Source organism: Giraffa tippelskirchi, chromosome 9, assembly GCF_054371585.1.
Source record: "Giraffa tippelskirchi isolate mGirTip1 chromosome 9, T2T-mGirTip1v1.2.pri, whole genome shotgun sequence".
Classification (NCBI taxonomy): Eukaryota; Metazoa; Chordata; class Mammalia; order Artiodactyla; family Giraffidae; genus Giraffa; species Giraffa tippelskirchi.
The window spans coordinates 29,175,701-29,194,995 of NC_137283.1; the positions used below are offsets into that span (position 1 = coordinate 29,175,701).

A 19,295-nucleotide genomic window follows, 5' to 3' on the forward strand; every position below is an offset into this window, starting at 1 on the left:
TTTAAAGAGACTGCTTAGAACACGGCTGGTGTGCAGTATTGCCCTCTGCCCTGCTCTGCGTTTTCCCTTTTAACTACAACTTGGTAAACAAGAGCTAATTCTGAACAATAACCCAGAAAATGAATGTCCTTCTCTAAGCTGTCATTTGAAGAAATGTTGATTTTTTTGATGTTCTATTCCTTACATCTCCAGAAGAAAGCAGGAAATGTTTCTAAAAATAATTTTCACTGAGAGCACAGTCCTGCTTCATGCTCGTTTTATGGTGGGGATAAGAGTATTCTACACTTGAGGATTTTATAGTGTCTTCTGGGTTTTATTTTTTATGGGATACTAATAATTCCTGTGATTTATTGAGCATCTACTGCATACTAGACACTTTACATATATTGGCTTTGCCTGCTCTCAAAGCCCTGTGCATTTTTCATTGTAACGCTACTCACAGCTTATTATATGATTCATTGATTAATGTGTGTTTTCCCCATCAGTCACTTCCATGTCAGTGGATCTGTATCTATTTTTCTTCCCCATTGTTACCCCAACACTTAGAACAGAACCTGACACTTATTAGGTACAAAATAAGTACTCTTTCGAAGGATGAGTGGATCCACATGCAGAGTGGTGTGGTTTTAGAGATGAGGAAATGCACAGCTAGAGTGGTGGGCATCTTGTTGAAACCTTACAATTGGCAGCATCAAATTCAAAGTCACGTGTATCTGGTCCAATGGCAACTGTCTTTCCACCACACCTGCCTTCTCAGACTTTAATTTCAATCACCTAGGGGATCTTTACCAATGTGTACATGCTCATTCAGTGGGTCTGAGATGAGCTGGAGAAGGTGCATTTTGCTCTCATGCAATACCCATGGTACTGTCCATAGACCATTCTTTGTCCAGTTGGGGTCTGCACCATAGTTGCAGTGTTAGTAGTGATAATTTTCTCATCTGATGGAGGCATTTGTGATTCTCTGTCTGAAAATCCTTGCCACAAGACAGAGTCTTTGCACCTGTACTGGTCTCCTAAGGAAGGCATCACGGGGCTCTGCTCTTGGATAAATATATTGGCCACATCATTTGGTTATCCATAGACTGTGATCTTTGATGTGTCTTAGATATTGATGATGCTAATGGGCCCTTTTGCCTCTATTAACAGTCTCATACTCGGTATCTAGTGGTGTTTCTGCTCTAAAGATGTCCGATACCCATACTCTTCACATTGACCTTGGAAATGCCCAGGAGTAGCAATGCCCTTTATAAGTTTCTTTGCATATTTAGTTGACTCCTGTCAAGAATCTGGAGTCTCCAGACGTCAGGTGGTCCCACCACTGACTCCATAGCCATCTAGTGGCCCCAGTGCCCAGCGTGTGAAGGGAGGCTGCCATCATGGGTCCCACCGTGGTGCCTGCTTTATTGAGTGTGGGCATCTTAAGCTCTGCCCTTCTTGTTGGCATGTGTGTGACAGTTTCTTCCCGTTATCCTCCCTAGTTGGCACTTCCTCCTAGCTCTTGAGAAATAGGTACAGAGGTTGTCCTTTTTTACTAGGTAGAGTGGAGGGTTCAAGGTCTAGTTGCTTATCTTAGTCATTTGACACCACATGGTGGAGGAGCAGCTAGAAGCAAGAAGACCAGGGGACAAATTAGGAAGCTTGAGCCTGTACTGACAGATGAGGAGGGGCCCCTGAATCAGAGCTGTGATTACTTAGCACCAAGCAGTCTGATGCCTGGCTCCGCCTATCCTGTGTCACCAGCCTGTGGCTCTTTACAGTTTCTCAGTTCAACCCTTGCTGGCTAGAGGATGATATCTGGGTTCTCAAGTTAAGACTGACTTTTTGTTCTTCCCAGCCATTCACACCAGAGCTGTTCATCATCTTTGTGCCTGATTGGAGTCTACCCTTCATTCATCATGCAACATAATGTCACCATTTTTGGGGGGTATGCAGGATTTGAAGATCTGTGTATGCTGTGTTCTAATTGCATAGTAGTAAAAATTGAAGGGGCGCTTTGAAAAAGATTTATTTGAGCTCAGTATTTTGAAAAACTCTGCTGCTACACCTTCCTTTAAAATAATGAGCTATGTTAGATGATCATGAAGGCTGGTTTAATGAGATGAGGACTTAAAAGTTAAGGGCATCATTATATTATTGAAATCACACTGAAAGTAAATTGGCAGATACCTGTAGTTTGTCCTGAAGTCACTTATTGAAGACCTTTAGTTCTCTTCACGTGGGTAGACACAGCACAGGAATTTATAGACAATGAATGAGGAGTCTGCCACTGAGGGAATTTTCTTGAAGCATCTGATGGTTTTTTTCTATCTAGTTACATTAGACTTCTACCTTTCTTTTTTTTTTTTTTCATGTGTTTGGGAATGTTATATGATCTTAATCTATGGAAACTCTGTGCCTATGCCTTTGGATTAATCAGCCTCGCAAAGACAGTGATTACAGTGAACAAATGTGGAAAGCCACAAAGAGAAAAGACTGCTTGTATTTTTCTTTTATATATAAAAATTATTCTCATTTGTAATACTTTAGCATCATGGTCATTGTTACCATAAAAAAAGATACTGTATTTTGTGAAATGATACAATCTGTGAGGCATTTCCCATTATGTAGACACCATGTCTTTAAATTATAGCAATTTCTTAAGATTTTAAGGCAAAATGGGCTCTTAGAAGTGTGATTAATAGCAGAGAATGAGGCTAATGCTGGGTCATCAGTGGCACTCCATTACAAAAAAGGTTGGACTAATAAAAGCATCCATCTTTTTGACCAATAAAGCATTTGAATGATATGCTTATACTTTTTATCATATAGTAGTTACTTAGTAATGAATAAACTCTGAACTTGCATTGAAGAAAGACAACTCTACTTAAGTGACTGTTGGACTGGTATTTTGATGATGTCAGAAAAGCAGGTCTGGGAGGAAGGCTGTGTTGGAGTTGCCAGTTTAATTTTTAAGCTGTCTTCTACAAGCATCAGACCGAGGGCCCAGGAGTCCCATCCACTTTAGGGGCAAAAGTAGAGAGTCTAGTCAATTGATTGTTTCTTTAGCAGCCTAAGTGTATACAGTAGGTTCTCTAAGTGCTTTATGAGGTGCATCCTTAAGGATACTGTGCTTGGGAGTCCAGGATGTAGCCTGGTCCCAGCATAGATCTCTCAGGCCTCCTCTGGCTCAGTTCCCCAAGACATAAGCTCATACCCCATACTCTAGTGTGTTGGAAGAGGATTTTTAGATGGTTCATAAATCATTCACCAATTCTCATTATTGTGATTTGATGTTGAAGCAATTCCATTTTCAGTCTGTTTTAATCCTTCTGATAAAGGCAAGGAGAAAGTCTCCATTTGGTACTAGTATGTCTTGAATCTCTCTGCTTCCATTGTAAGCTCATTATTTAACAAAGGAGGAACATGGCTCCCACTCAGAGCCTTTGTGGACAGCAGGATCTAGCTAGAATTTAATAACATCGGTTGAGTTGTATTACATTTATTACAAAGTCTTTCTCTCCTTCAGAGGAACGCATAGTGGTTTTTCCATTTGACCAAGTGATATAAAATTTTCTTTGAAATAGATTTATGTTTGTCAAAAGTGAATAAAATTTTAAAATGACATTGGAGATGTAGATAAAGCCTGCAAAAATCATGAAGGGAAATGTAGAAGTGAGTGCTTGAGGCTTGAAAACCAGCCCAAGGGACTACTCAGATGGCATGACCACTCTGAGAATCTCAGGATAAGTAAGATTTTTGTCCCAGAGAAAAAGTTGTGGAAAGAATAAATCAGTCCTTTCCAATCTTGGATCTCCCCATAGCTTCCTCAGGACTATTTTCAATTTTTAAAATAATATATCAAACAAGTTGTATGATTAGGAGTTTGGGATTAAAATATACATACTACTATATATTAAATAGAGAACCAACAAGGGCATACTGTGTAGCACAGGAAACTCTGTTTTGTAATAACCTATAGTGAAAGAGAATGTAAAAGGAGAAAAAAATATGTATGTTTATATAAATATATATATATCTAAATCACTTTGCTGTATACCTGAAGCTAGCACAACACTGTAAATCAACTGTATTTCAATAAAACATTTGAAAAAGTAAAAAAATAAAAAGTTGAAAGTTAAGGTATGAAAGACTTCTTAATGCATAGTCTTTTCCTCTCTCATTTATTTTACTTTATTAATATTTTTTTAGTAAATAAAACTAAGCAATTGGGGATCTATGGGGAACAAAGTAAGTAAATATTAAGTCAGTGCAAACGTAATTAGGGTTTTGGACCGTGGATTTTAAATCATTATCACTAGACTCAAACGCGTTTATTAATCAAAATAGGAACCATTATAGTCAACACATGTTTGCCAACGAGAAATGAGTTTGTTTATTCCTGTAGTGAAAAATCCGTGGTTTGGGATTCAGCGAACTCTTGTAGAGCATTTTCTTCCTCCTGCTGGTTGTAGAAGTGTTTTCCCTGCAAAAAAAAGTTGTCAAGATGCTTGAAAAAGTGGTAGTCAGCTGGCGAGAGATCAGGTGAATATGGTGCTGTCATGGAAAAGAATTGGGTCCTTTCTCTTGACCAATGCCGGCTGCAGGCACTGTGGTTCTCGGTACATCTCATCAATTTGTTGAGCAGATTTCTCAGAGGTAATGGTTTCACCAGGGTTCAGAAAGCCGTAGTGGATCAGACTGACAGCAGCCACCAAACAGTGTCCCTGACCTTTGTTTGCTGCGAGTTTGGCTTTGGATGTGCTTTGACGCTTCTTCTCTGTCCAGCCACTGAGCTGGTCGTTGCCAGTTGTCATATAAGATGCACTTTTTGTTGCACATCACAATCTGATTGAGAAGTGGTTCCTTGTTGAGTAGAATAAGAGAAGATGACTCTTCAAAATGACGTGTTTTTTTTTTTTTTTTCCAGTCAGCTCATGAGGCACCCACTTATTGAGGTTCTTCATCTTTCTAATTTGCTTCAAATGCCAAAGGACCATAGCATGGGTGACATTGAGTTTTTCAGCAACTTCTAGTTGTAAGAGGATCAGCTTTGGTGACTTCTCTCCATTGGTCCTGGTCAGCTTCCTATAGCCAGCCACCGCGCTGCTCATTGTCAAGGCTCCCGTCTCCTTTGCAAAACTTCTTGAACCACCACTGCACTGGGTTTGTTAGCAGTTCCTAGGGCAAATGCGTTGTTGATGTTGCAAATTGTCTGTGCTGCTTTATGACCCATTTTGAACTCAAATAAGAAAATCACTTGAATTTTGCTTTTTTGGCTAACATTATTTCCCTAGTCTAAAATAAATATAAAATGAACAGCAAATAATAAGTCATTAGCACAAAACATAAAGTGAGAAATATGCATTAAAATTATGTATAACCACATTTATTTAAAAATGTATTCCAGTGTCAAGTAGCAAATTTCAACCATGCAAAACTGCAATTACTTTGCACCAACCTAACAGACACATACAGGTAAAACTGAAGGTATATTAGGACAAGTGTAACACCACAATTGGGATAGAAGAAAAATGCGCGTTATCTGTCCTACCCATGCTAAGAAATCAGTAGAATCATCCTGGAATTCAAAGGAGTCTCCATTTGGGTGATGGTTACGTTTGGTGTTGTCCTTTACCAAGGGAAATAGTGATAGCTCTTTGGATTACCATTTAGAATTGTAAATGCTGTTTATAATCCTTGACCAATAGTCTAGTTCTTCCAAACTTCAGGAATAGGAAATAAAAATGAAGGTCAGGAGAAGGCCTGGACAAAATTAGAAGTGTAAATAATGAGTAATCAGCTTTTTCCGTTAAAGATGGGGACTAGGGATGGAAGAACACAGTATTATGCTTTTACTTCATTTTTTTCTCCCTTGAGTTTTGCTGGGACACAGGATAAGGCACCTCTGTCTCCTAGTTATCTCGGCCTCATGCACAGAGCAGTGAGCATGGAATTTGAGAACGTTCCGTTCCCAAAGCATTTGAGGAAGAGTCTCTGTGTTAGTTGTTTCAGCCGCCAGACTTGCATCATCAGAGTTGAGCAAGGCTGAGTTTCCTTCTCTAGGGCAGTGGAACGGCCTGAGCCCCAGAGGACTTGCTAGGACAGATAAAGGAGACATCTCCGTGTCCCTTCCCTAAGTCCATATGGTGGTAACAGGTTCATGGGCCTGAGAAATTCCCTCCTCTGATGGCCGGAACCCTCCTTGGAAATTTCTTCTCCAGACACCGTTGAGGCCTTAGGGGCTATGCTGGTTTGGGGAAAGGAGGCAGTCAGCAGAGATGGACTTGGGAAGCAAACCACAGTACAACAATACAAACACACAAAAGAAACTCCTCTGTTTCTCTGTGACTTGAGCGTCACAGAACAGAGAGGAGGGTATTGAAGGGGGAACCGGGAACAAGAACTGCTCGAGAAGGTGCGGAGGTTTGTGACGGAGCTGAGGGTGAGGGGTTGGCGCGGCCAGGAAAGACCAGTGCAATTTTGTTAAGATTTTCAGACAGAGAGAGAAGTTTCAGTAATCTGATCGTTACCAATGCAATTGCCAGAATCCTCTGAGCTGGGTCTTTAGTTGTTTTTTTTAATTTCATTGTCTTATTTTCAAATTCTGCTTTGGCTATCCAGCAGTGTTTTGCTATACACTTTGCACTGACCTAATGCTGAGTTTTTAAAAATTAATTAACTGATTGTACATGTGAGATATGTACTTAAGATATGGCCTTCCCTGGTGGCTCAGACAGTCAAGCATCTGCCTCCAATGCGGGAGACCAGGGTTCAATCCCTGGGTCGGGAAGATCTGGAGAAGGAAATGGCAACCCACTCCAGTATTCTTGCCTGGAAAATCCCAGGCAAGGAGGAACCTGGTAGCCTACAGTCCATGGGGTCACAAAGAGTCGTACATGACTGAGCGACTTCACTTTATTTTTCACATGTAAGATATAGATAAATTACCAAACTGTCTTTCAGTGTGCCATTGCTTTATAACTTTTAAGTAATGGAGAGATGTTATTCACAAGTATCAACATTAAGTAGTTTAATGTTAAAGTATCTGTAAAATAGATTCCCAAACTCATGTTATAATTACAAATTGTTTACTTAAATATAGCATCTCCAATACAGTGCGGTAACTTTCTTTTGATATACAGCATGCTGTTTAACATGTTAGTACACATGAAACAGATTTTTGAACATAAAACATTTCTTTGTGATACTTTGTTAGTGGACAGATTAAGCTTATTCACTCTTGGCTTCCAGGATTTGAGGTTTCTTTGATATGCTGACAAAATGAACTCTTGCATACTTGTATGTAACATCAACCAATGTCTTTTAAAGGGCAGAAGTTTGATTTTTGCTGGGTGGTTAAGAATACTACAGATCTATTTGTGGATCCAGTGTGCCTAAGGATATCTTGGCTCAAGAAACTCGGGGAGAAAGTAACATCACGGTTTTCCTTCTAGGTAAAACATCGCTGAGCCAGGTCGGTGTTTGACTCATATATTTCATTGATAAAAGATGAGCCCAGGAAGTAAATGCATGGTTACTCAAGCATGAAAACATCACAGTCTTTTAAAGCTTTTACCATATCCAACCTATAGTAGTTTAAACCATGTAGATATTTTATTTTTATCTGCAGGCGAGGAAATAAAAGGGCATTGACTGAACTCTTTTTTTGTTTGTTTGTTTTGTTTTTCATTTGGGGCAGGAAGCAGGGGAGCCTGTTTTTCTTAAAGGGGGTCAGGCTTTTTCTTTTTTTTTTTTTTGATTGCTAAATAATGTCACCAGTAAAGAGTTAACCAGAATTCACTTGATTCACTCTGGCTTAGATGATGATGAGTAATGCGAGGTTGGTAACTGCAAATTGTTGTTTATAAGCAAACATGGCATTGTGCAAACAAGCAGGCCTGGTCTCCAACTGGTTTGATTTCATGGTGGTCAGCAGCTGATCTATGTAACATACAACCTTTCTGCCTCTCTAAATGTCAGAAGAATGACTGTTTGTTTATCTTGCCTTCTTTGCAGCTGTTTACTCTGTAATGCATTTACCTCGACCTTGATTCCCAAAGAGTGGCCCCTCTCTCCTCCCCAGCTCTGTTTACATTAGTCCTGCCCCTGGTGTCACCTATGAAATCTGTTGATTATTCCACCTGGTTAATGTTAAATTACTCTTGTAAGAGGATGTGTTTGTTCATAAACACAAATGCTGGGCCCCTTGTTTACTGTACCCATGGTAGCAATCGTTATTAAACAAATATTGCTTTGTTTGCGGGTGTGAGCAGCAGTTTATCCTGCAAAGTCTGTTTTTAAAAACACACACACACATTAAAAAACAACTTACATGCTAGAATTTTGATAAAGAAAGAAAAGGGGAACTTGTCCCTGGAATGTGGTTGAAACAGACTTAGGTTTGCTTTTCTTATCTTTTGCTTGGATGAAGGGGCTGGAGAGATTAGCGAGTTGTTTGGTTTTTCTAAGAGATTTCCTTAGTGTAATGATATCTATGCAGTTGTTTGCTTTTTTCAGAAGGGAGAGAGCTCTCCTGAAAGGCCACTAGCTCAGTAATAGAACATCAGATGACTAGAAAACTCTTTGTGGAACAAACAAGGACTTAGAAGGTCTAGGAGAAAAAGTCTAGTGCTATGAACAAGGCAGTCACCTTTGAAAGGTACAATCCTTGAATTTTGTATTTTTATGTGTTGTGTGTTGTCCTGTGGGCTCCATATGGATCCTCTGTGATGCCTATTCTACAAGTTTGAAAACAGAATACTACCTTTTAGTTTAATATGTTCTGAATAATTCCCTGTACTATAAAGACATCCTGATAGGACAGCATACAATTAATATCAGTGATAATATTTTTAAAAGCTAGTATTTTGATTCTCTGTTACACTTACCTGCCTCACTTTAAAGTGCATTTATGCTTATATCATTTCTTGTTAAGTAAAGCAGACCTTGTATCTCTTTATTCAGCTTGAGGTGTCTGTGGTGTGTGTGTGTGTGGTGTGTGTGTGTGTGACTCTATGACACTGGCAATCACAACAGAAGCCTGTCCTTTGTCCTGTTTTGCAAACAATAGAGCAAACTCAGCTCACATCTTCTTTGTTTTTGTTTTTTAAATTACTGTTTGTTGCTGTTTCTAACTTTGCCGTGTGTTTCAACACTGGGCGGGGCCTGCTAGCATTTGCTGTAAATTATAAGGATACACCACACACTGGGTGGAGGGTGGAGGCTGAGGGGGTCATGACCTTCAAGAAATGCTGGTCTTTTATGTCAGCAAAAGCCTGCTAATCTCTCTGTGAGAGTAACTTTGGTAGGAGAAGGATATACATGCATACTGGAGTTTTTGAAGGATAAAATTAAATAATTGTCCATTTCACACAACAGAGAAATGCAAGCAACAGACTTCTGATGGCCTGCATTCACAAAGCTGCCATGATGGCTGTGAACTTATTGTTCACTTTGGCCACCAGAGCGGTTAGGTGCTGCAGGAGAAATGGGAGATACGTGAAGTGTGTCATCAAACACGCTGGTCATTAATTGCTGTTAGGTATCCGACTCCGTGTATATTCAGCTATATAAAATATGGAAATGAAAAAAATATATATTCTGACCTGGTTGTCGGTCACTTTATTCCATTAGACTCTTGCTGAGAATGCGGCAGTTTGAATGTTTGAATGATTAAAGTTCGGTAGGCTTTGTTAGTTCTCAAACTTAAAATCTGTTTTGTTCTATGAAAATGCGTTTTAATTAAGCTCCCCAGAACACCTGGCCCCGTCATACCTTAAACTTCAGAGGCTTCCTTGTGGCAAAGCAAACAACCTAGTCCTGAACTGGCAAGGCTCCTTTTTGCTCTGTTTAATTATTTGAGCTTGTCTGGATTAATATACCAGGGAGTTGGTATGGATTCTCCTTTGTACTTCTGTCTCCTGGAGTGGCTTCTCACTTCTGTACTTTGCTCACAGTTGCTATGATTACAGCACCTAAGCTCTCATCTACTGGGAGAGAGCAGAAAAAAGACCAGTGGTCGCTGAACCTCTAGAAATATAAATTAGAGATCTGTAACTTTTAAGAGGTTGAAATGTTATCTGCCCTTCTTGATGTCTTCTTAATATAAACAGTACAGTGTTCCAGAAGGTTTGGTTCTGACAAGTTACGAGACTGAGGGATCTATAGTTTCCCTGAAAAGTTTTGCTGCCCTGGAATTGAAGTTCAGAAATGCCTTTTCCTGGAAAGGTTCAAGTCCCCTGTCTTCACATGGAAAGCCTGGTAGAAAAGGGAAATCATTTGTTGTTGTTAAGATCATCATTTTATTTCAACCTTATTCTACTAACTCTCTTCCGAGTCATGGATTACAGGGAAAATTAAACATAATGTTATTTACCATCTCCAGACGTCTAAATTATCCTCATGTGTATTACATGTTCACCATGGGTTTTGGTAGAGTTTTTTATTGGTTGATTATCTTTACATTTTCAGCAAACTGGGACAATCTTACTTCAGTGAAGACTTAAAATGATTTAATAGCTCAAGTTCTTTTCTGAGTTTTAGAGCTCCAAAACAGTTAGTCATTCCCGAGTACAGGAAACAGAATATTTTAAAAGAAGCGACATAAAAGGTGGTGACTCCAAGCCCTTGATCTCATTTGATTGAGAGGTTGGACTTGAATTTTTCTGTTGTGTAATCATTTAGTTAAAAATTCAGCAGTTACATATTGGATTCCTATTATGTGCAAGGCATGTCTGAAAGTCAAGTTGGAGATAAAGGAATTTTGTGCTTTTTAATTCTTATTAAACAAATGGAGATGGAGAAGTACAGAAGGAAATCATTTTATCGGAATGCTTTTTCTTCCGTTTAATTGATAAATAAAAGTGCTTCTAATTTGATAAGTACAAACTAGTTCCTATTTCTTTTTTTCCCCTCCTTTGCACTATAAAGGTTAAGAGAGCTATATTATTACTGTTATTATAAATTTTACAGTATTATTGTTATTATTTCCTATTAATAATGAACAGAATTTTCACCTCAAGTTTCTCACCAACTGACCTCAATTCCTTGTTTTACTGAATCCCTGTTGTTAGGGATTCTGGCTCTCTAGATGCATCCACCTTATTGTTGCCTGTTCCCATTCCTTACTCACACCAAACCCTGTGTTTCCTGCATTCTTGAAGGCCAGAGAGAGGAGTAAACTCCTTTAACCCCCAAATGCCAGTGCTTCCTAGGAGGGATGTTCCTGGAGCTTATTTATTTCTCCTCCCAGAGAGGCCCAGCCCATCACCTGCATAATATTCTCTCTCCATACTAACCTGGGGCCGATGAAGATTCCAGTTTTACCCTAGATGCTCCCATGTGACTAAATGAGTCGCCACTTGTTTTCTTTTTTAAGATGCTTTTGACCACTTCATTGCTCCTTAACTTTTTCTTTGTTAAGTACTACACGAAATTCCAAATTTTTAAAGATAGATGTAGACGCATACAGTGCATGATAAAGTTGATAATACATAAATCATTTTTAACAACAGGTAATATGCATAATTTATGGTGTTACAGTGCTATCTTTTTGATATTTATGATGGATAATGCTCAGTTTTTGCCCTCATATTACTGCTTTAAATTATACCACGAGAAAATTAATGAGAAAGTAGATTTATGGGTTTCATTTGTTTGTCAATTCGGAAATTAATTGGGTGTTAATTTTAGCCGTCCCTCATCAGACCAGGACTTCAGTCTGTATGCATTACTTTGTATTCATTGTGGCTTACTTCCCATTTACTGTGGGTCACTAGCTTTGCATACATTAAAATAGCCCTCCGGCTCATTCCCTTGATTACTTTTTGAACTGCCATGCATTAGAAAATTTACGCCTTTCTGTTACAATTATGAAAATTTGGTTTTGGAAGATGGTGCCTTCACAGCATAGTTAGCGCTCTGACTTTGCTGCCCTAACTTGGCTCTAGGGTGGTTTTTCCGTGAAATGGGACTGCTGCTAGTGAGGGCAGTGGACAGACAGAAGTGTGTCTAAAGGGTTCAAAGACAAGTTTGTGGAAGTGCTCTCAGATGAGAAAATAATCCTCTGTGGTCAGTCTGTTTCTCCTGTTCTTCCTCCTCCCCTTCTTTTATCTTTGAGAGTATGCTCCGAGACTGCCACTTGTAGACTGTCATTCAGTAAGTATCTTGGAGCCAGTTGTGGCCCTTCCATCATGCCCTTTCCTCACCTGTTTCCTGTAATCCGCTCCACCGGCCCTGTATCTCCTCACTGACACCTGCCCCAGTAGCATCTTTCCAGGTAAAGAGTGAAAGATTGGGAAGCTTGGGTCTCTCTCTGGGAAATGTAGACCCCTCTTCTACATGGAGGCCCTAACTTCCATCTAGATGCTTTTGGTGATTTGATTCCTTGACTTGAATGAGAGGAAGTGAGAGTACCAGGTGGGTTAGTTTCCCAGGTCACTCCACTGAACTCCGATGGGGAATAAGTTCCCCTTAGCCACACCTTAAAACTGCTTGGTGTATATAGTGTGGCGAGGTAAATCCTTCACACATTTAAAGGGAATAGTTTGTTTATCTAATGAGACCTGAAAGTGTATGTTGGGTTTATTTCTTCATACAGACAGGTATTAATTCTTCTTTCCTGAACCATGTGGAAATGATTGTTAAGGATTTTGAATCTTCATGCTGCAACGTGAGGATTTTGAAGAGTACTTCTTTAGAAGAAGAACTAGGCTAACTCTTACTTTTTTGACTCATCTACAAACCCTGTGTGGAATCTAACTGATAATGGGGTCAGAGCCACATGATCGAGATTTCAAAAATACAGACATACCCTCCTTTTATTGCACTTCACCTTATTGTGCTTCACAGACACTGCATTTTCCTTTTTTATAAATTGGCGGGCTTTGGCAACCCTATATCCAGCAAGCCTATCAGCCCCATTTTTTTCCAGTAGATTTTACTCACGTTATGTCTTGGTATCACAAATTTGTCATTCTCACTGTATTTCAATTTTTTTAAAATTATTACTATACTTATTAGAGTGCTCTGTAATCAGTGTTTTTTTTATATGACTATTGCAATAAAGATTACAACTTCTTGAAGACTCAGATGGTGGTTAGCATTTTTCAGCAATAAAGGTTTTTAATTAAAGTATTTTTATTAACAGTATACTTGTTTTCAGACACAATGCTATTGGACACTTAATACACTATAATAGAGTAGAAACATAATCTTTCTATGCACTGGGAAACCAAAAAAATGTATGTGACTCACTTTATTGTGATATTTGCTTTATTATGATAGTCATTTTCCTGCCATAGCCTGGAACCAAACCTGCAGTGTCTCTGAGGTCTGCTTATGTAGATACTCACATAGTCTCTCCATTTGTAGAGTTCTCCTGGTCCTCTTTCCCTCCATCACTTCCTTCGCTTCACCTTTCCATCCTTCCTTTTTTTTTTTTCTTCAAAGCCTCTCTTGTCTCTTCAAAGTGCATACCATTTTCCTTCCTTCCTCACACATGGATGAACAGTGAGAAAGAGGGTTTTTTGGGGGGAGTGAAGGGAGGGGTTGGGATGGGAAAAGGACCGTGGAATCACTCTTAATCATTTTCCTAAAAAGTGATCTTGCAGTTAACTTTTCTTTTCCTCTCCTCATAGACATATAAATATATTTTACAAAACTATGTTTAGTTTAATTTACACATCCTTTCATGAACAGACCAAGTTCTTTAAGGGCATTTATTCTGCTTCATATAAATAATTGATCAGCCAAGTTAATTTACTTCTGCCTGACTTGGTCAACCTTAATTAACTGCCCTGGAATCAAGACTGAACTTTTTGTTAGCTTAAAATCTTTCACAAGCATGATAACAAGGGTTTTATTTTCCTTAAATTTTCAGCATCAACACTGTAACCAAGGAAATAATCATAATAAGAAAGTATTGCTTTCATTTACTATAAATACATTGGCCTGGACATTATGAATTTTCCAGAATACTTCCAGAGAGCAGCTCTATTGGCAACGACAATAAATAAGCACACTAAACTCAGTTCTTATCCCTCCTACAAGTCCCTCCAGCACAAAAATCGATCTTTTGAAATCAGTAGCACTGTAATGTTTCCAAGTAAGATGAGAAGTGGGCCATTTTGGCTTTCGTAAGCTTTCCGACATCTGTGCGATTGTAGCATCAGCTTTTGTGCGGTTATGTTGAATGGATCATATGTGATTTAAACACGCCCAGCTCCTTCAGAGAAATCATAGAGAAGGCTGGAGGAGGGTTTGGCTTTTGTTTTTTGAGAAAGGACTTGTTAGTGGGTATGGCCTGGCCATGCCTTTCAGGTGCCATGCTTTTCCTGTGTAGGCTCTTTGGATGATTGTATGTCCTTTCTTGTTTTCAGTTTGTCATGGAGCAAAGCAGATCATTGGTTCTAGGATGTCCCAGAGGGAGGCGGAGGTCACACACAGTAGGTGCTTGTAACAAGCACCCAAGCATTCTAAGCCAGAGAACAGAGACACCTCTCCTGTGACTTGCTTTAGATGAGTCTAAAATTATAAAACTCAGTAGAAAAAAGCCAAGTACAGTGGTTGGCTAGCATGCTGACACCTTTATCTTTGTACTTCAGATGTTTTTTCCTTGTCTACCTGATACCTTTGTTGTTGTCTTTTTGGGTTTTGACTTCGTTTTCTTTGTGCAGATGTGGAAATTTGCTCGTCCTTTATGGAATGGACAAGTTCATGTCTGCCTAACTTGCTGAGGTTTAGTTTTCTTATCTGTAAAATGGGAATAGCCTTTTCTCCCTCATAGAATTCTTCTGTGTTTGAAAAGTACATCAGAGGGCTTTGTAGTTTGTGCATATGATTCAAATAGAAAGCCTTATTAAATGGCTTGAAACGTTCCATAGAAAGAAAAAACTGCCATCCCAGATATTGTTAGAAACATTCTTAGACATCGACACTCCTCATTTTTTCATATGTGCTTTTCAAAAAATCTGTTTTCTTCTGATTGGTGTGGGAGATTATAGCAAAATTTAAATCTTCCAACCAACATACTACTGTTAGCTCTTGACTAATTAAGGACATCCTCGGACCAAAATAATCCTTTATGCAATTTCGATCCCAAAGCCTGCACTCTCACAAACCTGGTCCCCAAGCCAAGCTGCTTGGCTTGATGCCTGCGAAACTTGTGCTGGAGGACTTGGCAGTCTTCTGTGGAACTGCATGGAGCAAACCTTCTCATCAGATTGTGTGTTAGATATTATTCCGACTCCACCCACTGTGATGTTGTCAAACCCAGGAAAAGGGAGCTGGGTCAGTCTCTGTGACACTTGTCTCCAGATCTGGGAGCCCAGTGGTCCACATCACTTGAAAGCAGCATTTTACCTGTAGCGCTGCTTCCTGAGGATGGGCTGTTTGGCTAAACAAGTCCCATTCTGAGGGCAGGTATAGAGTTTAGGTATAGACAAAAAGATTGTCTTTGCGCAGTGGGAAACCCCTGATATGGACAGGCTTTCTGGAAGGTTAAAAACCTTTTTTTCCTTTTTTGTTTAGATATGCTTGTGACATACCCTAAAACCTAAATGAGTTTCCTTGCTTAGTACTAAAACGACTATTTCCTTAAACACTTTTTTTTTTTTTTCTTAGCTTCTGTACACGTGGGAAAGTTTATGACAGAGAAACTAAAATGTTGGGGGACGAAAAAATATACCTACATTTCAGAAATTTGGTGGGTTTTTTTTTTTTTTTTTTTTTTTTTTTTGGTGATGAACTAGATACTTGCTTTGCCTGGTTCTTGCATCTTAAAGTTTTAGTTCTTTTTTGGTAGATTCTTCATTCTGCAGACAGTAAGATATGAATGCAATTTTTAAAGGACTATAATCACTGAAATATCTGATCTAAAGAGACAAGAGTGAATCAGCTGTTGTGTCTGAGTTTGTTTCCCACCTGTTAACAAAAAATGCCATTCTTAATCCAGTTCAGAATTGGATTAACTTTAATGTGTGTTTGTGTGTATATATGTCTTCTGGGTTTATGAAATTTGTCATCACACTGGATTATACTGTGCACAGAAAGGAAAAAAGATATGGATTTTTCTGTTTTTAATTTTTCCAGTTGTTTTTGTATGAGTATGCTGCTGCTGCTGCTGCTGAGTCGCTTCAGTCGTATCCGACTCTGTGCGACCCCATAGATGGCAGCCCACCAGGCTCCGCCGTCCCTGGGATTCTCCAGGCAAGAACACTGGAGTGGCTTGCCATTTCCTTCTCCAATGCATGAAAGTGAAAAGTGAAAGTGAAATCGCTCAGTCGTGTCCGACTCTTAGCGACCCCATGGACTGCAGCCTACCAGGCTCCTCCGTCCATGGGATTTTCCAGGCAAGAGTACTGGAGTGAGTCGCCAGTTCCTTCTCCGATAGAGCAGACTTAAACCAATGTCTTACAGGAAGACAACCTCCTTTAAAGATGCCTGGAGTGTTTAGATTTGCGTGTTGTCACATATTTCATCTATGGGGCAGAAATCTGTAACACTGTGTGTACATGTGTCATCCATGATGGGAATCAATTTGTGTAAAAGTTTTCTGCTCTTTTATCTAAGATTGGTATTTCCCGGTTGTCTTAATTATTTGGGCATTCCTTAGCTTGGATGTTTGAATTACCATCTCCCTTTAGTGATTATTGTTTGTGTCCAGCCTCTCAGCTTGGAGTGTGACCCTAAAATGTTCATTGTTTGGCCCTTTCTTTACCTCAACTTAAGAAAACACATAACTAAGAACTCTGACGTCAGACTGAATTTGTCTTAAGTAGTCCCCTGCCCCCCAATCCACAGCTTCACTCTCTGAGGTTTGTTTTCCTCAGTCTGAAAATATTAAATGGAAAATTCCAGAAATAAGCAATTCTTAAGTTTTAGATTCAACGCCAGTCTCAGCGAGATGAAATCTCACCATCCTGCTCTGACTTCCCCAGGACTGGAATCATCCCCTTGCCCAGCGTTTCCCACCCATTTTTCATTCAGGAGCCATCTTAGTTGTGTCCAGGTATCACAGGGCTCATGTTCAAGTATGTGCAAGACTAGTGATGCTGGTACTTCGGATGTGCCAAAGAGGAAAGAAAAAAGGAAAGAAAAAAATCATGTGGTGAAGAACAAATCTTCTATCCATGAATTTGTTATGAAGAAAAAAGAAACATACTAGTTTTGCTCTTGTACTTTGAGCAGCAGAAGTTGTGACCATAGTGTTGCCAAAGTGCTTATTTAAGCTGGAAAAGGCATTAAATATGTCCAGCAAGATATTTTGAGAGAGACCATACTGACATAACTTTCATCCTAGTATATTGTTACAATTGTTCTTTTATTGTTAGTTATCACCATTAATCGCTTACTTAGAAATTAAACTTTCCCTTAGGTATGTATGTATGGGAGAAAACACAGTGTATATAGGGTTCAGTAGTCAACCACTCAGGATCTTGGAATGTGTCCCCTGTGGATAACGGGGGGATTACTATAATAATCCTTTATGCAATCCTTTATATATATCTTTTTAAAAATTTTTAATGTTTAGTACTTTCAAATTCGGGCTTCCCTTGTGGCTCAGCTGGTTAAGAATCCACCTGCAATGTGGGAGACCTGGGTTTGATCCCTGGGTTGGGAAGATCCCCTGGAGAAGGGAAAGGCTACCCACTCCAGTATTCTGCCCTGGAGAATTCCCTGGACTTGTATAGTCCATGGGGTTGCAAAGAGTCTGACGTGACTGCGTGACTTGTGCTTTGCACTTTCAAATTCAGAACGTTTTTTTGGGGGGGAGGGGGGGAATCTGCCTAGGCAACATTTTCTCCAAAATAAGCATAAGAGGGCCTAGAGCTTTCACACCTTAAACCAGACCAGACATTAGGAATTCAGCATGAGAAACACGTAACTGTGAATGGGACTTCTCAGGACAACTTTAACCATAGGACAAAGACAAGAGTCAATTTATTTAGCCTCTGGAAAGTTGCGACCCACACCCTTCCCCCTCAAAGTAGCCTATCTTATTGAAATGGCCAGTTTTGAAAAGTTCCAGTACTTGAATGATTCCAGGGAGTGCGAATCTTCAGAACGCTTTGGGGGTTTTGACTGTAAGGGTTTTCAGCAAGAATTAATACCTCAGGGGACCTCTTGCTAAGGTGCATTATCTCCTGATAGGTTACATTTGGAAAATACTTCTGTAAGAGTGTAATATATCATACAGAGCCTATACCTATGGAAATTAAATGTTACACCTAATATACTGAATGAAATGACTTACTGGTTTTTGAGCAAAACATCCAGATATAATCACAGGAATTTAACCATAAATTCTAAGTTCATCTGACAATGTTTATTTTTATTCTGAGGCAAAAGATAGCATACATAGAACAATGCTACTAAAAGTTGAATTTGCTTTTCTTTTACAGTTTTTAATTAATTTCTGTTTTATATTAGAGTATAGTGGTTTTGCAGTGCTGTGTTAGTTTCAGGTGTACAGCAAAGTGATTCACTTGTGCATATACACAGGTCTTGTTTTCCCATAGACGCTATTGGAGAATATAGGTTGAGTTCCCTGTGCTATACAGTGGGTCCTTTAAAACTTGAATTTGAACCAACAGTTCCATCTTCAAAAACTAGACTATTGGACCACTAATAAGGGATAAGTTGAGTGAAAGAAAAGGACAACTGTTTACAGATTTTGGCAACATTGAAGGCAGGGCCCTTCTCCTTATGTACAACAACTGTGCTAACAGCTGCTTTTTTCTTTCTCCCTGGCTCCCTCCTGCAAATCTTTCTATCAGGTTTTTGAGTCATGATGCAAGAATCTGGGACTGAGACAAAAAGTAACGGTTCAGCCATCCAGAATGGGTCTAGCAGCGGCAACCACTTATTAGAGTGCGGCAGTCTTCGGGAAGGGCGGTCCAACGGGGAGACGCCGGCCGTGGACGTGGGGACGGCCGATCTGGCCCACGTGCAGCAGCAGCAGCAGGTACCGTGCCCTGGAGTCAGGCTGTGGAGGGCGGTGGGTGCAGATGTTACTGTTTCACCTCACACTTGACCACCGTGACCATCTGATATTCACCCGGCTGTCTGACTGTACGCAACATCTTCTATGCCACTAGTGCCCCAGGGCCCCAGCCATTGGCTTTTAAGAAACAAATTATCAAGCTTTTGTCATTTCAGTCTTGAGAGGCCGCTCTGTCTTGGGGAATGGTTGTTGAAAGTGAGATCAGGTGGATCTCTGGCCACTCACTTCCTTGGAGCCCCTAATATGCCAGCCTAAAGTTTAACTACTTGGAATAAAATGAATCTTTGGAGAAATGGTTCCTAATGCTTGA

The 19,295-nt window shown here is 39.7% G+C and overlaps 1 protein-coding gene across 43 annotated transcripts in view; it reads left to right on the forward strand.

Moving 5' to 3' along the window:
* Positions 1-19,295, forward strand: part of FOXP1 (forkhead box P1) — a 618,285-nt gene that overhangs the window by 365,680 nt on the left and 233,310 nt on the right. For all 43 annotated transcript variants that reach the window (XM_081528351.1, XM_081528327.1, XM_081528350.1 and 40 more), the window contains one exon: positions 18,759-18,946. In XM_081528351.1, the coding sequence (XP_081384477.1) occupies positions 18,770-18,946 (177 nt within the window). In that variant the 5' untranslated portion in view covers positions 18,759-18,769. The remainder of the gene's footprint in view (positions 1-18,758; positions 18,947-19,295) is intronic.